Here is a 20,645-nt window from a genome sequence, read left to right on the forward strand (position 1 = left end):
TTGAGAAATTTTGTATATTGTAATGTAAGAACGAAAATTATATTCCTTGAGTTAAGTTAGAATTCACGCGATTGGGAAATTTCGGATTTACCAATTATGCAAGAAAAGTATACGTGAATGTCGCCTAGTGTTGGTTCCAACTTCAATTAATAGGAAAAGCATGTGTAACTTTATTTACAAAGCCGACATGAAATTAAATTCTATTCGTAAATTCATATCAAACCCTTCATCTGATCGCGTCGAACTCTTCTTGTGAACCTACCCTGATCTTGACCTTCGTTGAGTTAATGTTCAACTTTCTCTCTCTTTCTCTCTCTCTCTCTTTCTCTGGCTCTTCATGTGTCAATTACCGCCATCATTAGTGTCCACTTCCTCTACAGCCATCCAACGGAACAAGCTCCCACCTGTAAGCGAAACGCATGGTACGTCTGCGTTAAAAAGGAAAAACAAACCAACCGTCCCGCCGGGAGTTTGGGTTTTATTTGGATTTTATATTGCAGCGTAAAAGGATAATTTCCACCACAACCGCATCAGACTGCGAGATGATGATGATCCGTCCGTTCTTCAGTCATTTTATGACCGTGAAAAATAAAATCGGTTGGCCGCTCTTCGGAGCTGACCATGCTCCAGACGAAGGCCACTCCGAGGGGCAAACATTGGACTACAGTACACGGTGTCCTGGCCCTGAATAGAGTGAACCCGCATGATTCTCATGGTTTCTTTTTGATTCGGAGAGTAATGGTACGATAACGTATCATATATATGTACTAATGCAATTTAAAAAGTCAAAGAGGCCATATTGTTTGCATTACGATGTAAAGGGCGAAGTTAAATAAAAAGTGTTAAGTAAAAAGGGAATCGCTTTTGTAAATAAGATTCAAGAAGTGAACTGCAAAAGCAATGTAAATAATTCATCCATGCTGGACTCTGTCACCGAGTCCCATTTTGACGAAATCTTAGCTCATTATTTTTCCAATTGTACCGTGTTACAATATTTGAAGTACAAAGTATGCTATGTCGCGGAGTATGTCGCGGTTTGAATTTTACTATTTTAGATTTCTGTCTATAAGTTGGTTTTGCAATATGGCTGAAACTGTGGTTCTTTGGTCTTGGAAATCTAGCACGAACGGTCATGCTTCGGTTCTATGATATATCGTTTAACCTTTACGCTCGTGGTCCAAAGATAATGCTTCTATTATGTTTTTTTTTTTTCATTTTTTGTGTGTCGATCACCATAACTTTTAATAAATGAACAGACGTCGTTGGTTTTATTTTATCGCAGCCGTTTTAAATCATTTGTTTTACTTTTCACATCCTTTGAATAATGCAACAAAACGTCCCTTAACTGGTAGTGGTGTTCCCTCAACCGACTCAGGCTGCCTGCGTTTCTACTTCATCTACAGAAATTTCGTGCAAACCCTCGAAATTCAATAACCCATAAAAGTGCAGTATCTTCACTATCAGACAAAAAAGCACTCCGTATAGCAAAACGAGCAGACAGCGATGTGCCAGGGTACGTCGCCGGTGTCGGGGCATCGTCCACTCGAGCGTACTCCAGGGATCGCGCATCAAGTACAGCCGCAAGCCCTTGATCTGGTCATCGAGGAAGTCGTTCCACACGATCGCCTTCGGATCGCACGGGAAGAACCGCTGGTCGTCGGCTGCCAGCGCATCCAGCACGGCGCGCATACGCCCATTCCGGAAGCGCCACTCGTTGTTGGTGAAGAAGCGCAGAACGGCCGAGAACCGGTGCACCTTCTGGTAGAGCTTCAAGACGCGGGGCCGCTGGCCTCGCAGCTTCAGTACGGCGTCGAACAGGAGCGCCGGCAGGAGGTGGTAGAAGATGGCCAGCACGTCCGCCACTAGCTTGTAGCGGGTGGTGTTGTAGGTCGTGATCCAGAGGGACTTATCAAACGCGATCCGATCCTTCCATTGCTCCAGTTGGCTTTGCGTCTCGCGCCAGCTGACTGGATTGTCGTCGGTGGTGCAGTTGAACACGTGCTCCTGGCCGGGATGGGTCGCCGCGTACCAGGTGATCGCCAGCGTCGAGTTGATCACCGTGTCCGCTGGCACGATACTCGCTTTGTAGTCCATGTGAATGTGGAATATCCGAAGCACTCCGGTAGCCGCACCGCACACGACCCCATTGAAGCCGTACAAGTTATCCGTCCATCCGGCGATAGGATCCTCCTTGGTTGTGGTAACTGGTTGGAGAAAGAAACCCCGATACACTTACCCTAAATGCTCCTGCGACGCTTAACACTTACTAATAGATGGTCTTATGATAGCGATCGGTAGCTTTTCCTGGTAGCGACGCACGATCTCCTCGGAGAGGGACTTTGTAAACGCGTACGTGTTAGGCCACGGTTCGATGATCTTTTTCGACAGCATCTCGAAGTCGTCAGCATCAGTTGCCTTCTCCGAGACCTTGATCAGCAACGACGGATCGATCGGAGGTTCATAGAACGTCTCATCGATCTGCTTCAAAACGCAGTGTGAGAAAGCCGTCGAGATGTAGGTGAAAATCTGTTGAGATAATTTCAAAGGCCATCTTAATATTTTTTCCGCGCTCTTGAGGCGTTACCAGACCTCCAGCTTGCGGCACTTTTCGGCGATCATCAGCATTTCCTGCGTGCCACGAACATTCGTCTGCACCGATTCCTTCAGCGACTCGTCGAACCGCACGTCGGCCGCGGCATGCACGATGATGTTGGTGTGCTCGTACACGTAAGCGAGGTCATCGTTGGCCATACCTATACCGATCTCACTGATGTCGCCTTCGATGACACGAATTTTCGCCAGGTACAACTGCGGATTTTTCGCGTAGTTCACAAACACCGGCTCCTTGTCGAGCAACTGCTCGAGTCGGTCGGCCGGACTGACGCCTTTCTTATGCCGTAGAATCAACAGAATCTCGGCCACATCACACTTGACCAGCTTCTCGATCAACAGCTTCCCAAGAAAACCACTGCCGCCAGTGAGCAGGACCGACTTTCCCGTGTAGAAATCTTTCAGCGGCGAACGGTACGCCCGGAACTCCTCCAAACTTGCCATGACTACAGCGGGAGGTGCACCAGAAAACCGATGACACACTCGGGCGACCGAGTGCAACTGTAATAACTAGCGGAACTGCCAGTGCCAGTCTTGCAACTGCAACCGAAATGCACGGTGACCGATGTTTAAAGTTTAATTATAAGCTATCGCTTTTTTCTCCCTGCAACGGAGTTCATTACCATTATACTTTTTTCAGTCCTTTCGTTTTGTTTCACACTGTTTGGTGCATTTGATGCACTGGACATGCTCTTTTGCACAAATACAACCACGTGTTGCGAGCGAAAAAAGTGTTCTTTTGCAGTTTTGAAACATACAATGTTTGATGCTTTATTGATGCGATGATTGGCGAATGCCTTGTAATCTCAATATTCTCTAGGATTTCAAAATTTTGGATAAAAAATTAAAAGAATGTAATTAGCCTATCATTTATAAATCAAAGGAAAAGTTCAAATACGGATTCATACATTACAAACGTGCTATTTTTCCGAACAAACAAGTATACAGCCTCGGCCACGGTACACGGGAACTTTGTCATTGATTATGGGAATCTTAGCCGTCGAGGTCCGAACTGCGGCCGTCGATGCGGTAATAGCTGCCTCTTTTTGCCAAACGTCGCTTTAGAAATGCGATTCAGCGCACTCTTTCTACCCTTGAATTTCTACAGGCACCTGGGACACATGTACGGCATACAGCCTCGGCCACGGTACACGGGAACTTTGTCATTGATTATGGGAATCTTAGCCGTCGAGGTCCGAACTGCGGCCGTCGATGCGGTAATAGCTGCCTCTTTTTGCCAAACGTCGCTTTAAAAATGCGATTTAGCGCACTCTTTCTAGCACACCGTTTTCTCAGCCATTTGGCAAGCATATCAGAACATCCTAAAGGTATGCAATTGATTATGCGCTGTATAATTTTCTCTCACTCACTCACTCAGTTCATTCGGTACCAGTGTTCGATATTGAACGCCTGAAGTTATGCCGTACATGTGTCCCAGGTGGCTATAGAAATTCAAGGGTAGAAAGAGTGCCCTGAATCGTATTTCTAAAGCGACGTTTGGCAAAAAGAGGCAGCTATTACCGCATCGACGGCCGCAGTTCGGACCTCGACAGCTAAGATTCCCATAATCAATGACAAAGTTCCCGTGTACCATGGCCGAGGCTGTAACTTCAGGCGTTCAATATCGAACACTGGTACCGAATGAACTGAGTGAGTGAGTGAGAGAAAATTATACAGCGCATAATCAATTGCATACCTTTAGGATGTTCTGATATGCTTGCCAAATGGCTGAGAAAACGGTGTGCTAGAAAGAGTGCGCTGAATCGCATTTTTAAAGCGACATTTGGCAAAAAGAGGCAGCTATTACCGCATCGACGGCCGCAGTTCGGACCTCGACGGCTAAGATTCCCATAATCAATGACAAAGTTCCCGTGTACCGTGGCCGAGGCTGTAAGTAACAAAGTGTAACACTGTTTGTTGGTATGACCAGTTCTGGATTTCATTTATTTCGATATATTATTTAATGGAGCCTTTTTATTCACTGTTTGATGTGACCTACCATAAGTCTAAGTACTTAAAAGTATGTCCTATTATTCGTAGAAACAAAAAAAAAATTCTTAAATGAACTTCAAATTTTTTTTATTCGCAAAAGACTTGTTTGATTCTACACCCTCCTTCCATCTCTTGCGGACAATCTTTTTCGATGACAGGAAGACCCACTGAAACAAAATGCTGAGTAATACTAATAATACTGGTATGACGCGCTCGATGTTCCTCAGATATTACAGTTTGCGAGCTACTGAATATTTCCCATTGCTTTAAATCTTTACAAATTAATTTTAGAGACCCATTTCGTATGACTGCAAAGTTTTGCTTATGGTCACATCAACTAGTATGTATTTAAAATGTCAAGTTCAAATCCAGATAATTGCCAAGCTTAGGTAATTTTCAAATAGGAAAGCAAAATAGAAAAGCTATAAAATAGGAAATGTATTGTTGCAATTGGATGTCCAATGAACAAAATTACATATGTTGTAAACTGAATGAATGCCAACAACTCGGTGTTATATTTGAAAAGAAATACGGCTGATTTGAATTACTGCACCTGGTACTAATTAAAAACTTAAAATAGTCTTCCAGATATGACAAACTATGGCCGGAAGCAAAAGGGGAAAGTTTACTAAGTTACCACGAAGATGGTTGTTAATACAGAGAAAAAATGTCATAAAAAACTAACATTCAATGAAAACTGACGATCTTAGATTGTTCAAAAATATCGTTCAATTTTTTGTCGTTTTTAAAGTGTCCGCGTTTGGGGTCCGCGACAGCCGAGCGGTAGCGCCGGTTAGAAAAATCGGCTCATGAGCGCCGGGGCTCACCACCTCGACGGCGTGGGTTCGAATCCCAACCGTGACCGGACCCTCCCCTGTACGAGAGGACTGACTATCCACGTACAACAGGGAAACAAGTCTCGTAAGCCCTTAACGGGCAGGCATGACCAAGAGGTCGTTACGCCAAGAAGAAGAAGAAGAAGAAAGTGTCAAAAATTGAAAAATATGTTATCCCTTGTAGCGGCCCTCAATAGTACCGATCGTAGGTGCCGGAAAGCTTAAACAACAAGCGTCACCAAATTCTACGCTTAATTTGAGGGTCAAAGAACCGTAAAACTTTTGCGCTGCACACTTTTAGTCGTACTCTTGCTTTGCATAAACCAGCGTTCATTGGCGGACTAACCTCGACTGAAAAGGAAATAAATGTCACCTTTAGCATTGTACCCAATTTCGGACCCGGCACCAACACGAACAAGCTTCACGATGGAATGTGTAACAGGGGACCGTAAACCCGGAATCGTAGTGTAGTAAATTAAATTCGATTAGGCAACTCATTTAAATCGAAACAAACAAAGCACATTGCTCAACATAATGTAACCGCACGAGCTTTCTGGATAATTCGAGAATATTTATTGATAGAACAGTGGATAGAACACCCGTGTCCACGTTTACCGGTTGGTTACGTGAACTGAGTGCAGCCTAGGAATGTCCGTAAGTCCGGAACACCGGCCGCCTCGAGAATGTGCAGCCCCGCGACAGCAAACCCGGAGTAGATCAACCCCAGCATGCACCGGTGTATCCAGATGCGCCGTCGGTAGATGCGAAGGGCATCGTCGTTCGTCTCCCATGGCTCCCCCAGCAGATACACCCGGCAGCCACGGATGTGGTTGACGAGAAACTTGCTCCAAACCACCGAACGCATGTCGCACGGGAAGAGATACCGATCGACGATGTCCATCTCGTCCAGCACGTGCCGCATCCGGTCGGTGCTAAACAAGAACTGGTTGATGGTGAAGAACCGCAGTACGTCGGCGAAATGGTGCACCTTCCGGTAGAGCCGCAGGATCTGTGGCTTCTGGCCGCGGGCGCGCAGCGCCAGATCGAACATCATGGCCGGGATGAGATGATAGAAGATGGCTAGAAAGGCGGCCACGTAGTGGTAGCGAGTCGTGTTGTAGGTCGGGATCCAGAGCGACTTCTTGACCGCTACGACGCCTTGCTGCGGTAGGCAGTAGTTGCGCACCTCGCCCCAGGTCGTGTAGTTTTCGTCCATCGTGCAGTTGAACACGTTCTCCTCGTCCGGATGGTTGGCGGCGTAGCAAGCCGCCACCAGCGTCCCATTGATCACGATGTCCGCCGGAATAATATTGGCCTTGTACTCGTCATAGATGTGGAAGATGCGTAGCACTCCCGTTCCGGCGCCGGTCACAACACCGTTGAACCCGTAGTAATTATCCGTCCACCCAGCAATCGGGTCGGTGTAAGTCGTTGTCACTTTCAGTAAAGAAGAAATAGGAGATGATACTCAATATGGAGAATGCATGCCAAACAGTACGTTCAGGAACACTCTTACCGATCGATGGACGCACGATTGCAATGGGGACCTTTGCCCTGTAGCGACGTACCACCTCTTCGGCCAACGATTTGGTGAAGGCGTAGGTGTTCGGCCACGGCTCGATGATCTTTTTCGCGAGCGCCTGCAGATCGTCCTGATGGGGCTCATTTTCGATCATCTTTATCAGCTCCAAGGGGTCCACGTTGGCCGGATAGAACCGTTCCTCCACGGACCCGTAGACACACTGGGAGAACGCAGTCGACACGTGCACGAACACCTATGCCAGGAGGTGAACATCAACTCGCTGATCGTTAAGCGCGAATACTTAGCGATCTAAGGTGCGTACCTTCAATGCCTCGCAGTTGGCAGCAATCTTCAGCAGATGCTCCGTACCGCGCACGTTCGTTTCGACGGCTTCCTTCAAGGACTCGTCGAACCGCACGTCCGCCGCCGAATGGACAATAATGTTCGCGTTTCTGCGAATGTAGTCCAAATCATCGTTGCCGATCGCAAGGCCCGGTTTGCTCACGTCGCCCTCAACGACACGCAGCTTCGAGTGGTATAACTCGGGCTGCTGTGCGTAGTTCAAGAAAATCACTTCCTTCTTCAGCAACGCCTGGAGCCGCTCGTTCGGGCTGACACCTTTCTTGGATCGCAGCAGCAAAAGAATCTCCCGTACACCGCACCTGGGAGGAAGAAGTAACCACTAGAACCGCAACGTCTCGAGGTAGCCACAACCCGGTGTTTCCGGTGCATACTTGATCAACTTTTCGATAAACAGCTTGCCCAAAAACCCACTACCACCAGTGAGAAACACGGTCTGGTCCGCGTAGAAGTCCCCCACCGGTGACCGGTTGTTCTGGAACTCTTCTAGGCTCATCCTGCGCGTGCTAGGCGGGCTGATGACAGTGACGGTCTGACGCAAATGTACCTATCGCCCCAATCTACAATCGGTAACTAACGAACGGATCTTGCGCACGCAGTCCATTTGAAGCGTTTTCTGTTCCGTAATTAATTACGGACCTCGTCCGAATTACTGCGCTGGGGTGAGCGCAATGCATGTGGCACGTTTACTGCGTTAATTAGGTCGCCCTGTGCAGGCGGAACCGGGTGCCAAAAGGTCTTGGTTGTGTTTAAATTTGTAGCGAACCTCACATATCCGCTTATGGACACTGACATCTTTACACATTTTCATGCTCGTGGCGGCGGGCCCTGCATTTATGTGGACGACTCGCCTAAATGTACGCAAGCATAAGCTCTGCCTTAAAGTTGTGCTTTCAGCAGCTTTGCAACGAACCAATTCCTCTTTCATCTTTACCTTGTATCGCTGCTACAGCTTTGTTTCAGTAACCGTGGCAGTCTACCGGTTCGCAAATTAGACCATCGACCGCAAAATTTAAAATTTTGTTTTAGTACAAGTTATCAAAAAGTTTCTAAATTTTATTCTTTAAAAAAAACGCTAAAAGCCGTACACCTCGCTATCTAGTGTGCCAATATGGACTTCGAACGAATCTAAATCGAGCTATTAAATGCTGTCGAAAAAGCGTGCATCAAGCACCTTATGAGGTTATTAAAATCTTACCCATTTGATGTTCACTTTACACTACCCAAACATAGTAATATGTTTGGCAAAAAACACTTTTTTCATGCACTAACAACCACGCATGTTTTGCCTTTTTAATTCAGCAGGTTGTTTTAGATGGTTCTGATTGAAGTATGTGCTTTGGCATGGTTCAACTAATCTCGACATATGATTGGCTTTGCTCACACATTTTAACAGGTTGACTGCCAAGCGTTAGCACTCTTCTTTAGTACAATCTTTTTTGATAAAATTTGTTTATAACATTTATTAAACCGACTATTTTCGAAAGCCAAGCTAAGACTTAGCTTCCTAAAGAATTTGTTTTAAATAGTAATATTTTTTTATGTTGCATTTTCATTGATTTATGGGGCAAAAACTTTTTAGAACTAATGACAGCTGGCTATCAAAAATGATAGCCATGGCAGTCAACGTGTTAATAGTTTTTTGACATAGGCATCCGTGTTTACACAGAAAAAATACGCAAAATGAGCGGACATTGATATTTTGCTAGTTTTCGATAGTTTTACTTCATTTTTCAGCCGGTCTTGACAAACTGTATGTTGATGATAGCGCCCATTTTATGTAGTTTCGGTACTATTTTTTTGTTATTGTATTGAAATATTGTTACAAAGGATTTTACGACTCTCTATGTTGTTTTTTTCCTCTACCTCTCTTTCCTGAAATTAGTGAAAAATACTATGTCTATGAAAATTTATTGAACTTTTGCGACATTTGCCTCACGATATCTTCCTGATCCACGATAGTTAAATCTTTTGTATTATGCTCAGTTAGTCTAACAAGTGAAGCAATATGACTTGGGTATTAGATGACGATTAGATCTATTATGACACATTTACCACACATACTTACCCATAGTATATTATTTAAAGAATGCTAAAAGAGATCTTCCCATACTTTGGGCCAAATAATTTCCGTGTACCGTAAAATGCATTTTTATTTTGCTGGGACTTCTTTGCTATATACATGAAAAGAGACAATAAAAACGTACAATCGAAAGAATAATTCTAACATTATGAAAAACATTTCACGTTGCTCGCTTTCATACTCCAATCGAATATTTATACCATTCCACGATGATCGTAAATATTCAAAATGATTTGTACAACGAACGAACGAGCCAATCGCATACGTATACCGTAGAGAGGGGGTTTTTCACTTGAAGGAAAGTTCGTCGCTTCATCGTATCTCCCAAAGCCACGAAGATGAAAGATCTTGAATGTTTCAAAACGGGAAGGCTCTAAGGTAACCGTAACACTACCACCGCATCCGGCTTGGCCTTTAAAACACCAGCATGCCCACCGCTTTGCAGAGATAGAAAGCTAACAGCGCCAGGAGCGAGTAGTACGCGACCAGGATAAAGAAGTGAACTATCCGCATCTGCTTGTGGCGCTTGATCGCTTCGTTCAGGTTCTCCAGCGGTTCGTTGGCAATGTGCTTTCGCAGCCCGTGAATGTACGTCCAGAAGTAGTCGGTCCACTCGATCTTCTTAATGTTGCACGGGAACATTATCTGATCGTCGGGCGTCAGTCTGGAAAATAAACGAAAGGGTTGTTTTAGAAAAAGTACGCAGAATAAATAATTTCTTCGCGCGGCATATCAGCGAGACTAACCTTTCTCTGAGATTTTTCATGTTTTCATTTTCAAACGCCCATTTACCGTTGGCAAAATATGCGATGACCGTTGCGAATTTGTGTACCTTTCGATAAAGATCCATAATTCTAAAAAGAACGAATGGTTTTTTTTTAAAACTTCACAGGCAACTATTTCTTGAGAACGTACCTTGGTGTGCGTCTAATGGCTCGTAAATATGTATCGATAAGGAACGCTGGCAGCAGGTGATACAACAGTTTGTAGAACTCGTAGAGATACTTGTTTTGCGTCGTATTGTGGCACACGATCCACAGTGACTTCTTCGGTGGACAGTGTTTGCCGACCTCGATTGAGTACTCGTAAATTTTCTCTGTAAGGGTGAACGAAATGAGCAAACCATCCAGAACGATTGGCCAACCCCAAAAGGAACTTACGGTACGAGATAGGGTTGTCGTTTCCGGTGACACAGTTGTAAATTTTCGTCCGGGGCTTCTCCGCTCCCCTGAGCTCCCCGTTCGACTTGGCCACCGGGAGGGGCCGGTCCAGTTTCCTAAGGTGATGATAGATAAAACTGCCACGTCAAGAAAACAAATTCGGAACAAAGGTGGTGCGTTAAAAACCTTCCGCATGGGTGCGGAATGGATTGTGCGCTGGTACGTTACCGTTCTACGTAGGTCTCCCAGCCGGCGGCGAGGACTGCGTTCACGACAATGTCCGCCGGGATGATATCCGCCTTGTTCTTGTCGTCCACGTGCATGATGCGAATGATGCCCAGGGCGACGCCAGCGATCACCCCGTTCAAGCCGTAGATGTTGTCCGTCCAACCCGAGATGGGTTCCTCGTTGGTGGCAATCACTGCGTTGAAAGAAGTGCTCATGAAGTCACCTTCCACTTAGTACTTATCGGGAGTACTTACCAATCGATGGTCGCACTACGGCAAGTGGCAACAGTTCGCCGTACTGCCGCACAATGTCCTCCGTCAGCGCCTTGGTGTAGACGTAGGTGTTCGGCCACGGGTGGATAAATTCGTTCACCGTCTTGTTCATGTGCTCCTCAAACCGCTCATCCATCGCTTCGACCAACTGGATCATCTTCTCCGGATCGGACGGTGGCGTGTAGAACTGTTCCTTGATCACCGACTGCGGGCAGTTGGAGTACGCCGTCGAGATGTACACGAACAGCTCCAGATTGACGATCTTCTCCGCAATCCGGAGCAAATCGCGTGTACCTCGCACGTTTACCTCGATCGCCTTTTTCAGGGCCTGATCGAAACGTACATCTGAAGCAGCGTGCAACACAATCTGGGCATTGTTGACGATGTACTCGATCGACTCGTCGGACAACCCGAGCGATGGATGCTGCAGATCGGCATCGACCAGCTTCACGCGCTCGACGAACGTCGGGCAGTCTTTCTTGAGGTTCATAAACACGACGCTGCCGAACAGGTCATCACATCGTTCCTGCACCGTTTTGCCTTTCTTTGGCCTCGACAGCAGGATGATCTGTCGTACGTTGATTCTGTTGAAAGTGGAACGAAGAAAGCAACGGTTGGTGTTAGGGTAAGTATCTACGCAAACGCCGCAATCCACAGTCCATGACATTGACTGGTTTCTCGTCCACACGCTGGGTAATGCTAAGGTTGGATGCATGTTCGAATGCTAATCACCATCAACTCGACCCATCGAGCAACGCCATTCGCGGAACGCCGGGTCGCCGGTTCTGGATCAATTATCAATTCTAATTCTAAATCAGAAGCCACGGTGGGGCAAGCCGCCGATGTTCGAAGCTTCTAGCTACTATGTCTTCGAGTACTGTCGAACATAGCTCCGCTACACCTCGGCCGACTCTGACGACATTTACGCACTTGAACTTCACCTACCGAGAAGCTAGTTTTTTTACTAACTCAACCACAAGGAAACCGATCAATCCGGGCAACGACTTTCAAACCGCGAGTTTCTTTGCTGATCGTGCAAATAACAAAAGAACACATCGTACATCTCAGTGCGTCACGAGTAGGCACCATTTTGATAGGCAAAACTTTTTCCTTCCTCCTTTTGTCCACTCCATTTCTAACGCCTCGCTAACCGTAGTCCAACAATTGGTTGCGCCATTCCGTTTGCCAGTGTTCGCATAAAAAAACCTAAACAAATTGTACCGAGCAAGAGCAATTGTACGATTATGCTTCTTGAACTTCAAGTAACCTTCAATTGCTCACCAGCCAGGAAACGTTGATGCGCCCAAAAAACCGGTTATGAGAGATTAACAGAAACCCTTACAATTTGCCACAGGCGTTTATAGAAGACAGATACGCAGTAAAAATGTCTGACCATTCGACAGAACAACTCGGTTGTTTCTTACAAACAATTTTGAAAAAAAACCACCTATTGTACCTTCTCCGATTTACGGTAAATGTTTTCTTTTCTACATGCGAGTTGATTTTACGCCTTTTTTCTCACCGGTATCTTCACTATGCATCTCCATCTTGCACACGTTATCATCACATATGTCAACACTCCACGGGGTATGGCTCACATCACCTCAATGCTTTAAAATGCTACTTCAAACTTGATTGTATAATGCAATTTTCTGGTTATAACAGCGAAGTACGTACGTGCCTAATTGGCATTCCATGTTGATTTAGAATATAAAAGTGCAAATCGTTTTTAGACTGTTTTTCAACTACTATACACTCGACCTTATGGTAAATAAATTGCGGTTTGTTATACCCTACTAATGAACGTTAACGTTCATCCAGCAAACAAAATTTTAAATAGTTTTTTTTTAATTTCAAGCCCTTTCGTTATATTATGCTTCAAGATGCATCACACGAATAGTTCCGACCGGTTGAACGATCCGAGCACGGTTCGCAATACATTCAAGGCCACCATGTAACACCTCCATTTGATTCAATTTTTGTTCCTCAATTAAACTGAATATGGTCTTGAGACGAACAAAACAATCTGTTAAAGGCTATTTATTTTATGAAGATGGTACTCCGAGCTCCGACACCGAATGACGAATACTGGGCCTTCTTATGAATTAGAATGAAAAATCCATCAGAAAATGTTCATATCGTATAGAAGTGAACTTTTAAAGATCGAATTCTTTCCCAAAATTCTACAAACAAGAGGTTGTCAAGTAAGCAAATGATTATATTTTTAGGCGATTGCTTTGACATGTTGTAAATAGAAGGAGAAATTGGGAAGATCATTTTTTCCGCCCTAATCTTTCATGTATTGAGTTCATTCGATCATGCTGCTATGCGCTGCACCAGGGCATGGTTATTCTCATGGATGATCGGAAATGGCAGCTGTATTTGTAGGATCACTTAGCGCTACACAAATAAATCGTTTCGCAAAGAAAAAAGATGCTTGCACTCTACCTTCCGAAAGTGAAGTAACGTTGGTATTAACAATTATAGTGATTATCACCCACTTGTTAGTGTATGATCGGTGAACAATAATCATACACAAAGCAGATTGATGACGCAATAGCAGACCAGCAGATCGGATAGGTTTAGTATATGGTTTCAAATCCGTTCATGAATAATTTACAGTACTTTTCCATCAAAGAATAATTGGGCGACGTGTCGATCAGAGAGATTATTAGTACTGCGAACGGAGCTTTCCTAATGAAGAAATCACGGAATTCTACAGCAACCACTTCGTGGAGCAAATTTTCCATTTCTCTCGCCAACAAAACAAATGACTCAATTGCTCGAATCCAAGCAACAACAAGTTGCTTATTTTTCAATCCCTTTTTGCCTTTAAGCCACTTTGTTGACAACTGTGCTTGAATAATTAATTAATAGGAGCGAAATGTGTCGCGCACCAAGAAAAGGTCTAGAATGTGACTGTGAAACCTCACCCAGCGTACGATCGATACATACCCTGCCGGCAAACCTACCTGAGCAACTTCTCGATCAGCAATCGCCCGATAAAGCCGGTACCACCGGTAATCAGGACACACTTGTCGCGATAGAACTCCATCACGGGAGTGGTCGTGATTTTGCGCTCCTCCGTCATCGTTAGCTCATTATTATGGCTCGTCTCAATGGTTGCATGCAGAGCCATTTTTTATCCTGTAATAATCCTTTCCGCGGTAGGGTTTCGGATGAAGTTTGGAAATTTTCTGAAAGAACAAAAATAGTAAATTGAACAAATTGTGTTAGTGTTTATTTCTACACAGGAGATTTATCTAGAACATTTAAATTCCGATACAAAATCACTTTCGATTGCGATTTGGCTTTCCATCAAAATTTGTCCGTCTGTGCCGTACCGGTCTTCCAAACGACGGCACAGGGCAATGCCGTTTTTAGCCTTATTCATATTCAAACACCTTAGGTAATTAAAAACAAATCCGGCGACAGTTAAAAGGAATGTTAGGTACGCGACTAACGGCTTTCGCTTTTCATCGGTGCATTTCACTGAATGACTTTTAATATCGCTTCATATTTGACTCTAACTTATCGCTTCTTATTTGAGCAGATCATCCTCAAAACTAAGATTTTGTACAACGAACTTTTTATTGGCCTAAAAAATCACTCATGTATCTACAAATGTTATATTATAATTGCTGGTGGGCAGTATTTCGACCATCATCTTTTTTGTATGATCGACAAACAAGAGGAGAGTAAACACTTTGTTCAAACGATTACCGTATACGGAAAGCACTTTCACTTGATCCTTTATTTAACGTTAGTGTCTCATCAGTTAATATAACCTCTAAATCCTGTGGCCATACAAAATTACATTAAAAAACTAGTAGTCTAAATTAAACTGGCTACATGCCTCGAAAATGTTTTCATTTTCTCCCTAAAACGGAACGGCCGTTTATATTAATCTGTCTGACGATCGCTAGTAATTACCACAACGTGCACATATTTAACGATTCAACAAACGGATACAAACAATTTCTCTACCTCGAAAATCAGCGTCCCTCCCGATCACGACTGCACGATCACGCACTCAGCTTGAAAATAGTAGTTCCTCACGCTGCTACGTGCGTTTATTGTAGGTGATCGATCGATTCACCGACCGGTCCAGTAGGTGGCTCACTGTTGATGCGCGTATTTACTGTGCACTGTAGGCAGCACACGGAGGATCACAGTAAAAATTACGTCCGTACAGCTTGAGCTGATTCACAAAACTAGCTCCAGCAGACAGATTATTTCAATTTTCACTGTCGGAAACTTGAGTGCCCCCTTTCCGGTGGCCACCTCAACGACGACCCACAATGGCAGTACTCGTACGTCGTACATACACTCGCATACGTACACGTACGTGGGCTGTTTGTTTTTGTTGGTATGAACCTTTAGGAAGTGTGCGCATGTGTGCGATAGTTGTAACCGCAAATGAGTGTGTGAGCAGACACACGTTACGTTTGTACGTTGATTGGTGGTGCCCGATGCAGAGTTACCTTATAACAACCCGTCAAACAGTGGCACCTGGGATAGCGCCATTGATCGAACATGGACGCACACGCCATACGGAGGCGATCCTATGGCAAATAGAACCTCCCCTCCATTTCTACCAGGAAGCTGATATCCTCACCAGATTACGAGTGGAAAGATTCGACTGAAATAATGATGATGATGATGGTGATGACTGTGCCTTTTCCCAACCACCCGCTTCTCTCCTCCCCGCCCCCTGGGGTTGCACTGATACTCGGTAAGGTGCCGGTGTTTACCTTTGCGGCGTGTAACAACACCTAACTCACTTCGTCACTTCATCCCGTACCCGATAGATATTGAGTACGCCATTAGAAATACTTTCAACCCCGCGACAAATGGCACAAATTTGCTGACCAACGTCTACGTCAGCGATCAGTGTCGCGGCGGAGCGATCCTTCTGCTCAACCCGGTACTAAGGTGTAGTATAGGCTACACACACCGCCGCCAAATGACGTAAATCACTCGTCTGGAAGAGAGCACACCCTTGGCATCGCGTACTCCCGGATACTTTGTGTGGGGGCAAAAATATACATCAAGGAAACCAGGAACAACTTGGACTTCCATTTGTTGTTGCTTCCCCAAGATTCCAAGGGTAAAATTACGCCATCCTCGTTAAGTGTATTTGGTGTTCCCGTTGGGGTTGTTTGTGAAGTTATTGAATCAATGCACGAATCTGAAGAAAAAGTAGGATACGTCCTTATAAAAGCGTGTAGCTTTTCAGTTAATGGAAAAGAAGTGTAATGCTTTGAATGTTCTTACTTATCTTATTACTTTGAAGTGGATATACATCTGTAATCTAGATTCATAACCCTCACCGGAACGCCTACGATCCGATGTGAGTACAAATGAGTAATACGGTAGTAAGAAAACGTTAGTCAGGCCACATTCTAAAGTTCACAGTTCTCAACTTTCATCCCAGCCGCAGTACGGTGCGGGTTCTCCGCGGGTTTCCGGACCAGATAGGCCCAAGTTTCTTGAAGCACGCAAATTAACACTAAGCACGTCCCACCGAATCCGGTTCTCCGGGGAATCTGTCACAGTTGGACTGCTGGAACCTACCCGGTGCATCACAAATTTTCCACTTTCGATCCACAGGTTGCGATGACTAACGCAGTGCGGTGCGGAGGGGTGTTAAGCAACGGGACGCGATATCTGCAACTGCAATAAAACAAAACGTTTTGCAGGCAACCACTCTCGCCGGTTTTATGGTAGCTGAACCGGGGCCATTAAATAGTAAGGCGATTGAAATGAGCCTACTGGCTTTACTGCCGATCGATTTACTGCCGAGTGTACGTCGCGTTAGAAGAATAATTGTCGGTGTCTTTGGAATGTCACACCCGCTGAACTACGACTACTTACATACAGTAATCAAAGCACGCGGAAGATAGTGGGTGTTATGTCGCGATCACTCTCGTCTTGGAAGTCTATAAACGAACAATGATACTGCAAGCCTGGCCGTACCATGAAGTGCACATATCGCAGATCTATCACAGCAAGCTGTGCAAACATTTTATACGGTTAGAGTTTTTTTGTCAAAACTACGACATAAATAGTAATGTGTAGAATTTGGTTTTATAAGATTTCATTTTGCTTCATATTTTACGTCCAGTCACATAAAATGATTATCACAAAATTATTATACATCTTTTTTTGCCAGCGTATCACAAGATGTATTTGGAAGATTTAAAACCACTGTTAACCAGAATCCTCTGAAGCCGGAAATGGATTATACCATTATCAGCAATTATCTCTTGAATATTGTCTATCCTTAGTTCAGTCTTCGACTAGCTCACTAACCTTATCAACCACTGCAACATTTTTCCGCCAACGCCAGAGTTAAATTACGTTCTGGGTAACTCCTCCACCCAACCACCACGTGTTACCTCGCTCTCTGTTTCTCTACAATCAGTGTGTGGCCATCATGGCTTTCATCACGGAAACCTTCTGCGCTACCTACTTCGGCGTAGTATAATCATCCACTAATTAACAAGCGAACGCCGTTTATCCATCCCCGATGTAATGGACAGTGTCAACAACGGCTACGGATGTACTTTTGGTTGTTGAGTTGTCCCTAACACACACGTATGGATCTTACTCGGATGGACTTAGACACATTACAAAATGTAGGATTGATAAAGCCAAGTGCCGGTACCGACATTGTTCAAACCACTTTAAAACGAGTGTTACTTAACATTCTGACACCTCGCCGATTGAACAATTCTTGTTATTCGTTGGACAATAGTTTGGTACATTAAACAAAGGTATAAAACGCTGAATGTATTATGTTCTGACTGCAACAGACTGTACATATGTCTGGTCCCAAATCCACAGACCAACCCGAAACGAGGCTCAACGAAAAGCTGAAAAAATGGGATCTTTTCTTCGGGTTTACGTAGTTTGCTTGGCGGAATGACGCGAAATTCGCGTAAATATTATTTATCAACATGATCAATTTAAGCGTTTACCGACAATTTGAGCCTCAACACCAATTGTTACAACTTTTTATCGCATTTGCTCTTCAGGCCTCCCATCGACAAAAGCCTCATCAGCGGAATATCCATGTGTATGATGTTTGGCGGGTACCTCACGAATCACAGGATAACGAGGAATACAGAGTGACCGACCGCCTTTGGAACGGTCTGATTTTTTGGGGATTTTTTACTTACCGTCTCGCCAGCGATTCCCCAATGACGTCGACCGTTCTGCAGCTTCGTGGTTGAGAATGAATTGCCAGAACTGATGCGTGAAGGTACGCCAGCAATTACATCCGCAAACAGACAACAGTACTCAGTTTCGTACACAGGGACGATCGGACGATACTCGATCACGATGGAGGTGTTGTCGATGCGGTTTACACTTGGCCAGCTTCCGTGCGAGAACAGTCCCGGTGTCATGAGTCTATCGCGTACGATTCGCAGACGATTTCAACAGCCGATTGGAAAAACACCATAGCTTGGGCCATTTTTTGTTTGAGCTCACTCATCAAACACTCTTGCCACACGTGCCGTCAACCGCTATCTCAAGGTGTGTTTTTTTCGGAAAAAGATGAACTTTGCACTGGTAAGTGAATGCTCAAAATCAAACATTTATACCTTCGGGTCGGTGTGTACTCAGCATTTTTCTTTTCATTTTCGTCTTCCAACTTGACCATGACCATCAACTGTTTAGCTAATTGTGCGATCCGGATAGCCCATGGAGGATGGCCAATGGCGTTGATCAGCGTCAGTTCGGATAATTGCTGGAACCCATGAAAGCTGAAGGCAACCGAGTGCCGGTCGGTTTGGATTGATTTTTACTCCGGTGTAATGCGTCTAGTAAGTTAATTGCAATTTCATTAAAAAGACACACTTTGTATACCCAGCTCGAAAAGTTGGTCAAATATGCCCGTGAGAACTGTTTTCTTGTAAGTCATTTTGTGTTGTCGAATTTTGTGATGAATTATTTTCGATTTTTTGTTAACTATAATATTTTTACATGACTCTACTTGTTTTCTGTTTATATGTCAGTGCTTTGTAACTCTAAACATTAATCCACGGAAAGGGGAAAAGTTATCGTAATTTTAAATATTTTAACCTTCAAGTGATAATTATCAAGTATAGTCCTTAGCAAAAGCACAAACAAGCTTTTTCGAAACCAAATGCTCGATGGAGCTTTCAGCGCTGTGAACTTCGCTGATCGAAGAGCTTTTTCGAAACCGGGTGCAGTTCTTCCAAATTCCTTTGCCTACTGTTTCGCAAATCTTTGGTGGTCGTGCGTGGGGGATGCACGTTTTGAATGTCAAGATCAATGGTTTTGTCTGCTCGTGCCTTTCTTGCGCACGCTCGCTGCTCTATCTCTGTCTTCACCGTGTCTCATCCGAACCATTAACCGTCTCTTCTTTGCCTGTGCGTTTTTCGTAAACAAAACCAGGCTGTCTCCACGAGCGTGACAAGGGGCGGATAAGAAGAGGTCCTGATTCCTGTTGCTTGCTGGTGGCAAAAGGATGTCATGCAGGAGAGAAGTACAGAGAGAGAAAGCAACAAAGAGAAGATTGCGCGGGAAACAAGTTCGATTTGTTTTCGGGCGCCACCTCTCAGCTCTCACGCAATGCAAGGATACACTCTCCTATAAAACCCATCCCAATGGAACAATTCTGCCGCCAGCCAAATAACACCTGCGAGAGGCATGGATATATCCTTGCACTTGTGCCATCATCAGCGGCGTGCCTGTCTCGGCCGCAAGTCGACGCTGTTCCGGTGAGCTAGATAGCACACATTTCGCACAGACTGCAGTGAAGCTTCGTCGCGTGCGGACGTGTGCTCCCGGTTTTAATCGGTTCTGCTAAACGCTCCTCCTATCACCTGCACGTCACTTTCCACATTTGTATCTTGCATCACCACGCGTTCGTGTATTGAAGTGGAAGTTACAGGCAGTGATCTGTCCGGATTGACCTTTGGATACCAGCCTAAGTCACATCCAAGCTCACGATTCTTCCCTCAAATCGCTTGTCACCTCCTGATCCCTACTAGCTTGGTGTGTTGTGCACAACGGAATACATCAAATATCCAAACAAATCTCGCATCCAACACGTCCGATCGTATCGTGCCGATTGCTAACCATTTATTCACGTCAGTGTCACGCGTAATCCCTCGTTAGGCAGTCGCCCGGTACTGGTCCTCGGTCCCGGTAGGCCGCCTCTGATGGGACCCAAGGGACTAGCGCTCTGCAGCGTCAAACGGGAACGTGGTGCGTAAGCGTCAAACGTGCTGCTGAATGCTGCTCAATCGACCAGCGGAACCAGCGGAAAGGAAAACAGGAAACCGTAAGGCTCGTGAGTGGTCTGCTCCCAAGTGGATTAGCCCATTCTCAGCTCTTCACGTGCCCAGCTTCTCGGCAGTAGCGAATGCCTGTACCGAATTGATGAGTCCTAGTCCTAGTCTTTCAGTGAATTCCCTGCGCATCCTTCCGGCGTCCCGAACATCCACACCACTTCCAGGCACACCTGTCCCGTGTGAAAAGTGATTTTCGTGCAAGTGAATGGTACCGAGTGTCTGCGTCTACCGATGCCAACCGGTTCCCTCAACT

At 45.0% G+C, this 20,645-nt stretch overlaps 2 protein-coding genes across 2 annotated transcripts; both read right to left on the minus strand.

Moving 5' to 3' along the window:
• Positions 1–1,371: 1,371 nt before the first annotated feature.
• Positions 1,372–3,054, minus strand: LOC131293950 (fatty acyl-CoA reductase wat-like). The gene is made up of 3 exons (XM_058321999.1): positions 2,590–3,054; positions 2,268–2,526; positions 1,372–2,204 (listed from the first exon to the last, which is right to left on the minus strand). Exons 1-3 carry the CDS (start codon positions 3,052–3,054, stop codon positions 1,372–1,374), a joined length of 1,557 nt encoding a protein of 518 aa, XP_058177982.1.
• A 3,006-nt stretch (positions 3,055–6,060) lies between these two features.
• Positions 6,061–14,163, minus strand: LOC131293951 (uncharacterized). Its single transcript, XM_058322000.1, is given in 12 exon segments — positions 6,061–6,875; positions 6,955–7,213; positions 7,283–7,622; positions 7,695–7,867; positions 9,798–10,012; positions 10,015–10,067; positions 10,150–10,257; positions 10,319–10,499; positions 10,564–10,700; positions 10,792–10,984; positions 11,046–11,647; positions 14,036–14,163. Coding segments are annotated over 12 exon segments (3,195 nt in total). The 5' UTR covers positions 14,155–14,163.
• Between the last annotated feature and the right edge of the window lie 6,482 nt (positions 14,164–20,645).

This window comes from Anopheles ziemanni, chromosome 2 (assembly GCF_943734765.1).
Source record: "Anopheles ziemanni chromosome 2, idAnoZiCoDA_A2_x.2, whole genome shotgun sequence".
NCBI lineage: Eukaryota > Metazoa > Arthropoda > Insecta > Diptera > Culicidae > Anopheles > Anopheles ziemanni.